General features: G+C 39.0%; 1 protein-coding gene across 1 annotated transcript; it reads right to left on the bottom strand.

Moving 5' to 3' along the window:
• Positions 1-10,884: 10,884 nt before the first annotated feature.
• Positions 10,885-11,847, bottom strand: LOC115272092 (olfactory receptor 51I2-like). Its single transcript, XM_029915119.1, has one exon. It carries the CDS (start codon positions 11,845-11,847, stop codon positions 10,885-10,887), a length of 963 nt encoding a protein of 320 aa, XP_029770979.1.
• Between the last annotated feature and the right edge of the window lie 958 nt (positions 11,848-12,805).

The raw sequence follows: 12,805 nt of genomic DNA, 5'->3' as shown, positions 1-12,805 counted from the left end.
GTAGTAGGAGCAGAAGTGTGGACATTCCCAAACAGTGGCTAGTTTGGAAAATAGTATGGTTAGTAGTAGGGGCACTCATAGGATACCTGGAGAGACTATATGGAGAAATGCAGCTGAGAACCCTGGAAGCTCATGACAGAAATGGCAGGCCTCTCACAGACCAGGGTTCAAGAGCAGAAAGCATCATGAGGCTGAGCAAGGGCAGTGGCCCATGTGGCTAGCTGAGAAGCAAGGTTAAGGCAAGCATGGCTCCAAAGAACCTGAATAGAGCATATAAGTGGACATGGTATATCCCCTAGGCTCTGAATGACCCTGTAGGAGAAGCCCACAATATCAATGCTTGAAGAACAAGACTGTAGGAGAGACCAAGACTTCATCCCTACTATCTGTACTTAGCATGAAAATGGTCCCAGAGGTCTACCTAGGCACAGCACTTCCAGAAGGAAGCAGAATGGGAAGGAAGGTATGGACACCACAGGAGTGCAGTGGGAATAGACAAGGAAGAAATGAGACCACCACCCATGGGGAAATGCTAGTTAGACCCAAAGAGAAGCAGGTAGTATAGTAGAAAGTTGGGCACAGAGCTAGCCAGAATTTTCTGGCTATAGCTAGCAGATTGCTTGGTAGAGAGGGTATAGAGAGAGCACATTGAATTCTTGGTCTGGAATCCAGAAGATGAGAATTGTGAGAAGTATGGAATCTGATATGCTCAGGTGAGTGGTGGCCAGCAGAACTAGGAGCATAAACTAGAATCAGTGCAGACTTTGGTCATTTTGGACAGATGAGCAGCCTTTTATCCAGTAAAGCCCTGACATTTGGCTTGAGAGAAAGAGAGAATGAAAGAGAGAAAGAGACAGATCTTCTTTCTTATTAGGAAAGCAGTATGACAAACTTTGGACATTCCCCAAATATTAAAGAAAAATATAATGAACTCCAATAAAGTTGTCACATTAAAAGACAAAGACTGTTAGCATTTTGGTGTTTATTTCTCCAGATTTTTAATACCTGTTTGTATGCATGCTTCTATATGGGCATATGATGAATGTGTGTATCAGTTTTGTATTTGAAAATCAACAGATAAATCAGACACATTTTAAATTTTTTTAAATTTAAAGATACAGCCATTATCCTAGATTTTAGAAGGGAATCCAAGTCTGTTATAGTTAATATGCTCACAATAGGTTTCATGGCTTTAATCCTAAGTGATTTAACCATTTTGTAAGTATAAACACACACCACCACCACCACCACCACCACCTTCTATATGTAATTTCTTAATAAATACTAAATTATTAAATGCCAGATACAGACACAAAGCTATAGTTGGACTTTTCTTTAATTTTTTTTAATGTTTATTTATTTTTGAGAGAGAGACAGAGCCAGGGAGGGGCAGAGAGAGAGAGAGAGAGAGAGACAGACAGAGACAGATAGACAGACACAGAATCCAAAACAGGCTCCAGGCTCTGAGCTGTCTGCACACAGCCCAATGCAGGGCTTGAAGTCACAAACCGTGAGATCATGATCTGAGCCAAAGTCAGACGCTTAACCAACTGAGCCACCGCAGCATCCCTATAACAGGGCTCTTCTAACTTCTAGGTCAGATTTATGGTTATTTATTTCATGAGTACTCACTGGGTCACCTGGAAGGGCCTGGAGTTAAGGACTAGAATGAGAGGGATAGGCTGCCTGTTTCAGATTTGGCTGGAAGTTAGGATATGTTCTGGCAAAGACCTTCATCTTATGCCTTTCACATCCGCATCCTTTTATCTTCCCAATTCCTTTGTTTAGACATTGCTGTCTCTGACCTTACTGCCTCTGCCATTTGGACCTTTGTTGGGTCCTGGAGGAGTCTGAATAATACTAAATCTCAGTCTATAAGTCACTCATTTTTTTTAGGTTTATTTAGAAATATTTCATAAATGTGACTTGTGTTCTCTATTCTGACTACCAGGGCTCTGGTCCAGATACTTAACCTCTTAGAAGATTGCCATACTTCCACATTTGTCTCCTTGCCTTTCACATCTCATACGTGATTCCTAAATCCCATGTAGTTCGCAGGAATTTTTCCAAACACAGTTCCAATTATCTTGCTCCCCTACTTAAAATCCATTGAGAGTCTTTTATGGCCTCCCATATAGAGTAACTTCTTAGAATGACAGGAGGCCATTCTTTTTTACTTTTATACCTGTTCCCATTTTATTTTTTCAGCGTAAAATCTCTAATTTTTCCACATAATGTATTTTTCAGCTACTTTATAATACTTGCTATCTCTCAATGATTTCATGCACTTTTAAATCCTCTATTTCACTCTTCCCTTTGAATTGCTTTTTGCCATTTTTTTCTTCTTAGTAACACTTGATAAAATAAAGCTCTTTTGTCATTTTTCAGGCCAAAAGAAACCTTCTCTCTTGAGTGTCCCCACATCTCTTGGCTCATAGTTTAGAACTGGACCACTTACAGTTCAGAAAGTCTGAGTGAGGCTTCTGAGTCATATATGCTCAAGTTAATAAGATATCCTATATTATTTCTTTAATTAAATTGAAATAAGACTCCTTTGGATGCAATAGGCATACATGTGGAGGGTCTATCTTTAAGACAGACAGAGCTGAATTTGGGAAAGTGCCATATTATACCATTGGTTTAGGATTTCAGAGTTGATGTTTGTTGTTTATCTCTTAAGGAACAATAGTCCCCCCTCCTATCCACAGGAGATGCATTCCAGGACCCTCAGTGGATGCCTGAAACTGCAGATAATATATACTATATGTAACGTACTATGCTTTTTTCTACATATACATACCTATGACATAATTTGATTTATAAATTAGGCACAGAATGAGATTAGCAACATAACTGATTAATAAAGTAGAATAATTATACTGTAATAAAAGTTATGTGAATGTAGTATCTCTTCAAAATATTTTATTGTACTATATTCACCTTTATTCTTTTTTAAAAAATTTTTAATGTTTTGATTTATTTTTGAAAGAGAAAGCTTGAGCAGGGGAGGGTCAGAGAGAGAGAAGGAGTCACAGGATCTGAAGACAGGCTTCAGTCTCTGAGCTAGCTGTCAGCACAGAGCTTGACACAAGGCTTGAACCCATGAACCGCTAGATCATGACATGAGCTGACGTCGGATGCTTAACTGACTGAGCCACCCAGGCGCCCCTCACCTTTTTTCTTATGGTGATGTGAGATGATAAAATGCCTACATGAGGAGATGAAGTGAGGTGACTGACATAAGCATTGTGATGTAGTGTTAGGAAACTGCTGATTTGGTGATGATATTTTCTTTTCTTTTATAGTTTATTGTCAAGTTGGTTTCCATATAACAGCCAGTGCTCATCCCCACAAGTGCCCCCTCCATCAGCCCTCAGTTTGTTCTCAATATTCAAGAGTCTCTCATGGTTTGCCTCCCTCTCCCCAACTATTTTTCTCTCTTCCCCTCCCCCATGATTCTCTGTTAAGTTTCTCCTGTTCCACTTATGAGTGAAAACATAAGGTATCTGTCCTTCACTGCCTGACTTATTTCACTTAGCATAACACCCTCGAGTTCCATCTACATTGCCACAAATGGCCAGATTTCATTCTTTCTCATTGCCATGCAGTATTACACTACTATATAAACCACATCTTCTTTATCCATTCATCAGTTGATGGACATTTAGGCTCTTTCCATGATTTGGCTGTTGTTGAAAGTGCCACTATGAACATTGGGGTACATTACCCCTATGCATTGCTGATGATATTTTAAAAGGAGATTCACCTGCTTCCAGACTGCTGTTGACTATAGGTAACTGAAACCATGGGTAAAGGGGAGGACTGTATATTCTCAAAGTTTCTTCTTGTCCATTCTCCTGACATCTAATAGCTTTCTTTATTTTAGACTTAATCCAAAGGGAATGAATCTGATGCAGAATCAGACTGTAGCCTGCCTTTTCTACTCCTAAGAAAGCCAACAGGATAAAGGGCTTTGAATTATAAGAAAGTTAAAGAACAAGGGGATGGAGAATCACTGGCTTTTTTTCCAAGATCTTCATCCCAGACATGTCCAGATCCCTGACTTACTTCCAAATCCATTTCCTCTTCCTCCTCTTATTCTTCCTTTTCACTTTTTTCATGACCATGATTGACTGGAAATCTCTGCTGGTCAATCCCTACCTTTGTTTTTAAGCTGTTTTTATGAGTTCTTGTTATGTATTAAAATATAGAGATATCAGTAGAGAGAAGCCATACTTTCAAAGATAGTGTGAAATTTGGAAGGTAAAAATTGCTTCTAGTGAAAATCACTTAGAAAAAATATCCTTAGAAAAGATGACTTATGGGAAGGGAGACTTTAGGAAGGAGTGAAAGGCATATCACCCTTTCTTGATCTAACTTAGAATGTCTTAGGTCTTCCAAGAAATTTTCCATTTCATCTAAGGTGTGAAATTTATTGGCATATTTTCTTACAATCTTTTTAACATCTGTAGTATCTGTAGTGAGGTCACCACTCTCATTCCTGGTATTGACAGTTTGTGTCTTCTCTCTCTCTCTCTTTTTTTTTTTTCCTGTTCAGTTTGGCTAGAGACTTATAAATCTTAATGCTTTTCTCAATGAAATATATTTTGGTTTCATTGATTTGCTTTATGTTTTCTTTTTTCTTTTTTGTTGATATTCTCTGTCATTTTCTTTCTTCCTCTTACATTTGATTTAATTTCCTCTTATTTTTATAGGTTCTTAAGGTGGAAGCTGACGTTACTGGGATCCTTTCTCTTATACAGGTACTGTAGTGCTATGCATTTCCCTCTGAGTACTGCTTCAACCTGCATCTCACAAATTCCATATGTCTCATTTTCATTCAGTCCAAAATAACTTGTAATTTCCCTTTTCCTTTTTGCTTTGACCTATAGTTATTGTAGATTCTGATTCAGGACATCTGGCATAGGGCTCTGCAAGGTAGAAATTTAAAAGGGAGGTCCATAAGTGATTCTGATAGACAATAAGGTTTGGGAGACCCTGGTTAAGATGGCAAGTGTGGGATGGGACACAGAGATAACATTGGCCATTTGAGGGTGACTAGTAGCTGGTGAGGGATCTTTCAGGACTGTGCTTTTTGGGGGGGTATTGTGTGGTATGAAGACAATTGGGTTGAAGAAGCAAAGGAATCAGGCAGTTCTGCCTTTGAGGGGGCTATTTCCAAGGGTTAACAGATTTTGTCTTCAGTATGATGTGAAAACAGTCTTTTTAAAAAAATGTTTTTTAGTTTATTTCTTGAGAGACAAAGAGACACAGAGTGCAAGTGGGGGAGTTTCAGAGAGAGAGGGAGACACAGAATCCAAAGCAGGCTCCAGGCTCCAAGCCATCAGCACAGAGCCAGATGGGGGGCCCAAACCATGAACATGAGATGATGACCTGAACCAAAGTCAGATGCTCAACCGACTGAGCCACCCAGGCACCTTGATGTTAAAACAGTCTTAGCCAGGAAACTAAAATAAGAACCTCTGAAATGTGTGATTCATTTCCCTTTTTAATTCTCGGATTCCCTGATAGGTATTCCCACAAGACACTTTCTTCTTCTCTTGTAATACTTATTATGTTTGGGAAATGCTTATTTAATATCTGTATTTGCTGCTGAATTTTATGTAAGTGTATGAGAGCACTGTTTCACTGAATCTCTTCATCATTGCATCCTGGGGCATGGTAGATGTTCCTGGGGGCATAGTAGGTGCTTATGGCAGACATTGACTGCTTTTCACCAAACTGATTCCTCCAAGTTCTGGACACACAGCTAGGCATTTCCCAGCCTCTTGTGAGTTGGGTATGCTTAAATTCTAACCATTATGTTCAATGTGAGTGGAAGTGCAACTTCTAGACCTGGCTTGAAAACCCTCCTATGTAGTCTTCAATACTGACACCACGTGTGACCTGGGAATGCATGTGTTGCATAGAGTAAACTCCAGTAGCATGAGTTTCTAAAAAAAACTATGTGGGGCCAAACCCTTCCCCCTGCAACCCCCCACCAAACCATATTTGCACCATCTGATAACTGAAAACTGAATGAGTCATCACTGAACATATTTTTGTTCTTAAAGTAGTCTAGCCTTGCAAATATAACACAAATAAATATTTGTTGAATAAATAGTGTTAGAAACTAAAGGAAACAAAACCTGGAAAGTGAGGGGCTCCAGTAAGACTGCTGTTTATCCTTCCAGAAAAGAAATTGGAAGTATGAATTTCTTAAAGGAGGTATTTCCTTATCATAATTATCACAAAGTCTTTATTAATCAAGATAACACCAAACTGGGTCTTATATAGGCTTTTATTAATTTGCTTTGGATCAATATCCTCTCACCTTCTTAGGAAACTTTCAATATTGTTCCTTCTCCCTTTTGGATATTCACACCTACCATCTCAATCATTTCTAGCATTCATTATGTTCAAGTCTCTTCCATATTAAAATCAACAAGAATAAATCTGCCTAGATCCCATATTCCTCTTTCATCTCTTCCCTTTCTTGGCCAAATCTCTTAGAGAACTTATCTGTAGCTTATCTCCATGGGTGCATTTTTCATCTAACCCTTTCATCACTCCAATATAACTTTGTCTTCAGTCAGACTACTTTGGTAGTCTGGCATTCACTGTCATCATCAAGGATCTCTCTGTGTCTGAGGTTTTAAGTCCTTACCTTCCTTGACTTCTCAACAACATTAAACACAGCTGACTACTTCCTCTTTCTTGATACATTTTCTTCCTTTGGCCTCCGTGGCATCACACCTGTGGTTTTCCTCTTATCTCTTTCAGTACTTCTCATTTTCCTTTGCCGCATACATTCTACTCAGCCTTATGAGAGAAAATGGTATAAGAGGGCCTGAAATTAAACCGTTAATTGTTAGGCAGTGACACTTGGGTTGATGGCTTTTATTGGCATCTGGATATCATGACTTAAATTTTATCTCTGGTCTCTGGCTAGTTGAGAGCTCCTGGGCTACAAGTTTAATGGCCTGTGCAGTCTAGTCATTTGCTTTCAAGGGAGTTCAGGCTCAGACATAGTCAAATTCATGATATTCTTTGCCCAACTAAATTTCCCTATTAATGTTTCATATTTCAGTTAATCATGCCACCATTTACTCTGAGTGTCCCAAACTATCAGTCATCCTTGGCCTTTTCTTTTTCTTCTCTTAGCCTTCATATTTGATCCAAAATCAAGTTATATAATTTCTACTTATATAATAAATTTGAATCCATCTCCTTCTCTTTATCCCCACATCCCGAGTCTAAATTCCACGAAATCACATCTTGACTATTTCACTTGCTTTCTGATAACTTAATCTGTTCTCTACAACAAAGTATTATAAATGTTGTTTTAAAAATAAATATGACCATGTCAAAATGGTCCTCATCCCTGATTAACACACTAATTATTTCCCATATTTCTGATTGGTTCTCATTTATGTTTTTCATATTTATCTTAAGCCATAGGTTCTTTGCTCATTGACCTCTAGTAGCACTGCTTTTCATTCCATTCCTTTACTGTCCCGTGCTTCCCTTTCCACAAGCTATTTAGAGACAAGGGTTTCTTTGCCTAATATACCTTTCCCTAAACACTCCCCTTTTTGCTACTTAATTTCTCTTTAAAATTTGGACATCACCATAATTATCACTTCTTACGAAAAGCCATTCCTGATCCTTTGAACACCTGAAATACCCTTATTGTGTACTTTCATGGAACCGTATATCAATTAATCCATTTATTTAGTCACCATGGTGGGCAGAATTCTAAAACACACCACAAAAATATTCTGTTTTAGTTCCCAAAACCTTTGCATATGTAAAAATATCAATTCTGTGATTATGTTATTATATGGCACAGCTGACTTTAAGATAGGTGGGCTTGAGCCCATATGAGCCCTTAGAAAAAGGGACATTCCTACAGTTAGCTGGTGACAAGCTAGAGATATTCAAAGTTAGAGAAGAATGTGATGCATTGCTGCTGGTTTGGTGATGAAGGGGGTCATGTGAGAAGGAGTGTGGGTAGCCTTAAGGAACTGAGGAAGGCCAATAGACAGCTGTTACACAACCTCAAGGAACTGGTTTCTGCCACAGCTCAGATAAACTTGGAAACAGATTCTTCTCCAGGGCTTCAGGTAAGAACCCAATTGGCTGATAACTTGATTTTGGTCATATGAGACCCCCAGTTAGAGAATGTAGCCAAGCCCATCCATATCTGACTTTCATAATGTGAAGTAATAAATGAGTGATATTTTAAGATACTAATATTTTTGGTAATTTTTTAATGCAGCAGTGGAAAACTAATATAGTCACTGAATACATTTTTAGTGCTATTAACATTAAGTACTATTAAAATGAGTGCAAACCTTGCATTGAGAATGCAATGTGGTTTAGATTCTTCCTTTATTGATCTTAGAGTCTACTAGGGGAAGAGGAGCCTAAATGTATAGCCATTAACTCATTGCAAATTTACATTTATTTTAGTACATATTTAGGCTAGTCCCTCAAATCTTTGAAAGTGGTAAAATACCACTCCTGCGATTGTGATGTGTTATATGGTACAGTTGACCTTAACACAGGAAGTGTATATCCAGATGGACTGAGATAATTATAAGAGCCTTTAAAAGAAGAGACATTTCTGCAGCTGGTGACAGAAGTCAAAGATATTTTTTTCTATTTCTTTTTTTATAATAGTTTATTGTCAAATTGGTTTCCATATAACACCCAGTGCTTCTCCCCACAAGTGCCCCCCTCCATGACCATCACCCCCGTCCCTGTCTCCTCCTCCCCCTTCAGTCCTTGGTTCATTTTCAGTATCCAATAGTCTCTCATGATTTGTGTCCCTCGCTCTCCCCAATTCTCTTTCCCCCTTCCCCTCCCTATGGTTCTCTGTTAGGTTTCTTTTGTTAGATCTAGATGTGGTATATATATATATATATATATATATATATATATATATATATATATACACAATGGAGTACTACATGGCAATGAGAAAGAATGAAATATGGCCATTTTTAGCAAAGAAATCAGAGATATTAATTGATATGTATTCCTTCCATAAAAATCAAGTTTTGGTACCTTTATGTTCTGATCAACTAGCAGAGTGCTTGGCACATAGGGGTCACTAAAGAAAAAAACTATTTGTTAATCATAATACATAAAAGGTAAAGTCTTCCCAAGTTAGATAGCTGGTAAGTATAAGACAGGTTTAGAATTTGAATAAGGTTTGTTACCTGACTACAGTTTGTGTTCTTAACCACTATAGCCCAGTGCAGACACTATATACTAAGATCTTGTGATATTGAACCTCATACTTTTGGGAAGATGGGGGGTGGTTAAGAAGAAAGACAGCCCCTTTCAGCTTCACTTTGTATAAAGGTATACTCAGGCAGAAATATATTAACAAGTTTTAGTATTATAATTTCTTTCCTACAAAAATTCTTTATGGAGCCAGAGTATTTCACTGAGGAGTGAAATGCATAAATTCTGGGAAAAGGGTCCAGGAGGAGATCCCTTAGGGTGAAAAAGTAGGAAACTTTCACAAGATGAGGAACCTTAGTTCAATCAGTTGTTTTGCATGCCTCATATCTCCAGGTCAGCTATCCAAGCTCAACTAGAAGTCTTTTCACAAACTTTTGCTATTATTTATATGTATTCTTTTTTCTGAAAGACCAGAGGCTCCCTGGAATAAACATCTCCAAGTTATCTCTTAATTAATTATTGTCTTTCCCCCCCAACTTAAATTCATTTATACATTCAAAACAATTATTAAGCAGCTATTAATCCACCACAGCTAGAAACTGAGTATATTTTGGCACCCATGGGGTTTACAGTTAGGTGAGTGATAGATTGTTTCATATTGTACATGTGCATATATTATATAGGAGATAAACACCATCCAGTGAATAATGTGTAGAAGAAAATTGGACAGGATTTTCTGAGAAATTAGGCTTCTACTTGACTAATAAGAAGTGTAGCTAAAAATGAGACATTGGTAGGTGGGGAGATGAGAATATTGCAGGCAAAATAAATGGTGTCTGGGAAGACTCTGAGACCAGATAAAAGTTCATGCTGATAGTCTTTTCGGCTCTAGTTTTGCTTGTATGTCAACACACTTTTAGCCTGCAATACATATTTCTAACTGATTAATTAGGAAAAATATTTAATAAATGATTTATATGTTTTTGGGCAACCCAAACTACTTAGATAGTATATGCAGTTAGTATACAGTTATGTTAGTATAGGCAGTCCTGTATAATTCTTTAAAAATTGTACACTCTTTCTGGCCTCATCCCTCTTCAAACCCTATGTCCCAGTCACACCTGTATAGACATAATGAGTAGTCGAGACAAAAGAAGTGAAGAAATGCGTAACTTTCCACGAACACATTTACCTCTTCAAACATGGAGCCTTTTTTCATGTTGCTCTTTTTTCCTAGATTTTTCTGTCTTACTGAATTCCTACTTTGCCTAGAGAAACTATATAAATTTTTCAAGGTGAAATAAAAATTATTGTCTCCTTTATAGAAGTTTGTATGATCTTCCCAGGCAATTTCTAGCAAATAGCAATGTGCAGTTCCTCTAGTAACCTCTTACACAGAACTTTATTATAGTACTTGTGTGCTGGTTTTGTATTTACCTGCCTTTACCCGCATATAAGGTTGTGTTTCTGGAGAGAGAGGATCATGTTTAATATAATTTTCAGTCTTTAGTCCTCAGCACTATTTATAGTAAAAAGTAAATCATGAATGTAAATTTGAAACACAAATAATTCCAATGGTCTAGCCTTGAGTAGGAATTTTCAATGCTTGCTGAGGGTAGCAGGTTCCTGTGAGGTATGACAGCAGGTTTCCTTTATGGTACCTAGACCCAGTTATATTTCATAGTTTGATCAGCCTTGGCCTTTTCTTTTTAGCATCCTAAGCATGGCCTTCCTGATGGGTTTGGATTTCACACTGTAGATGATGGGGTTGAGCACAGGGGGCACCACCAGGTATACATAGGCAACCAAGGCATGTACAATGGGGGGCAAGTGCCTCCCAAAACGGTGGATCATGGACATGGTAATGACTGGAATGAAGAAGACAAAGACAGCCAGGATGTGGGAAACACAGGTGTTGAAGGCTCGGATGCGCTCCCTGGGAGATGCTAGTCCCAGGACTGTATGTAGGATGAGAGCATAGGATAGCATGATGAGCAGGGAGTCTATGCCTCCAGTGGACAATACCACATAGAGTCCATAGAGGATGTTTATGGTGATGTCAGCACAGGCTCTTCTCATCACATCAGGATGAAAACAGAATGAGTGGGACAAGAGGATTTTGTTAGGACAGAAGTTTAGGCGTTTAAGCAGGAAGGGCACTGGGAAGAGAGACAGGGTAGCACGGGCTGCAATGGCCAGCCCAATCCTGATGATGACGTTATTGGTGAGGACAGCTGCATAGCGAAGAGGGTTTGAGATGGCCACAAAGCGGTCAAATGACATGGCCAGGAGCACCGACGACTCCACCACAGAGAAGGAGTGGAGGAAGAACATCTGGACCAGGCAGGCATTGAAACCAATGAGCCGATGGTCAAACCAGAGCACGGCCAAGGTGGTGGGCATTGTGGACAGGGTGAGGCCCACATCGGTGAGGGCCAGCATGGACAAGAAGTAGTACATGGGCTGGTGCAGGCTGGGAGTCTTTCTCACAGCCAAGAGGATCAGGCAGTTTCCAGTGAGGGCCACAGTGTACATGGAGGAGAAGGGGATGGAGATCCATCCATGAACAGCCTCCAGGCCTGGGATGCCAATCATCAGGAAGGCATGTGGCTGGAAGAAGGAGATGTTGACATAGGTCTGGGAAGAGGGCATCTTTGGCAAACAGTTGAAGTCTTCAGAAAGATGTGACCTCTTATGTCTGGCCAGACAGAAAGACAATGACAGGACACTTGTTATTAGGAGGACATTTTTTATGCTGTATATAATTTTTCATTAATTATTTCCACCTTCTCAGCTCTTTGTATTATTAACCATTCCAGGAATGTACATAATTACCTAATATATCTTCCAAACAAATGCAGAATGTAGGGGATTGTTTAACTTCCTCATAATTACTGGAAAGTAAATGACCAAAAAGGACTTACATTTCACATATACTGTTGCCCTACCTAGAGAAGCAAATGGGTACTAATTTTCTTGGACACAGAGTCTTGGTTTCTGAATAATTGTCTGAATCAGAAAATTTGTGCTTTAGGCAAGTAGACACCTTCATTTCCTCTGCCTCATCTATGGACATAGACCTGCTGTCTCTGTAAGTCCAGTCCTCATTACTTGTCTTCCTGCTTCTGACATGTGCTCATCTCCTTCCCATTGGCTCCTCCTCCTGACAGCAGCTCAAGAGAGGGGATCTCAGACTCACCAATCAGACCTCCATTCTTTTAAGTAGAATAGAAGGGATTGTATTTTGGCCCCAAGCTTGTCACAGCCTTCTCTACTTCTCCACATCCTGAAGGAGCCCAGAAAAACTGCAACTAAGATACTACCTTTATACCAGTGGCTGGATACCTTAGTGAGTTGCAACTCCCCAGGGATGTCCAAGCCACAGCCCAGAGGATAGTCTATACTTGTTTTTTCTTGGGCAATGGAAAATGTGTGGGGGAATTGTGTTGTCATAGGGAGTTATAGAGAAAATGAGATATGTGAGCAACAGAGATGTGGAGGAGTGGTATAGAATCCTTATCATCTGTAGTTCATTCATTCTACATCTGCGGGAAATTTTACTTGGCATTTCAATTTTTTCCTTTACTGTGCTCTTTAGTGATATCAGATG

The sequence above is a fragment of the Suricata suricatta genome, chromosome 11 (genome assembly GCF_006229205.1).
Source record: "Suricata suricatta isolate VVHF042 chromosome 11, meerkat_22Aug2017_6uvM2_HiC, whole genome shotgun sequence".
Lineage (NCBI taxonomy): Eukaryota > Metazoa > Chordata > Mammalia > Carnivora > Herpestidae > Suricata > Suricata suricatta.
The sequence above is the reverse complement of the archived record's forward strand: the minus strand, read 5'-3'. Positions and strand labels throughout refer to the sequence as shown.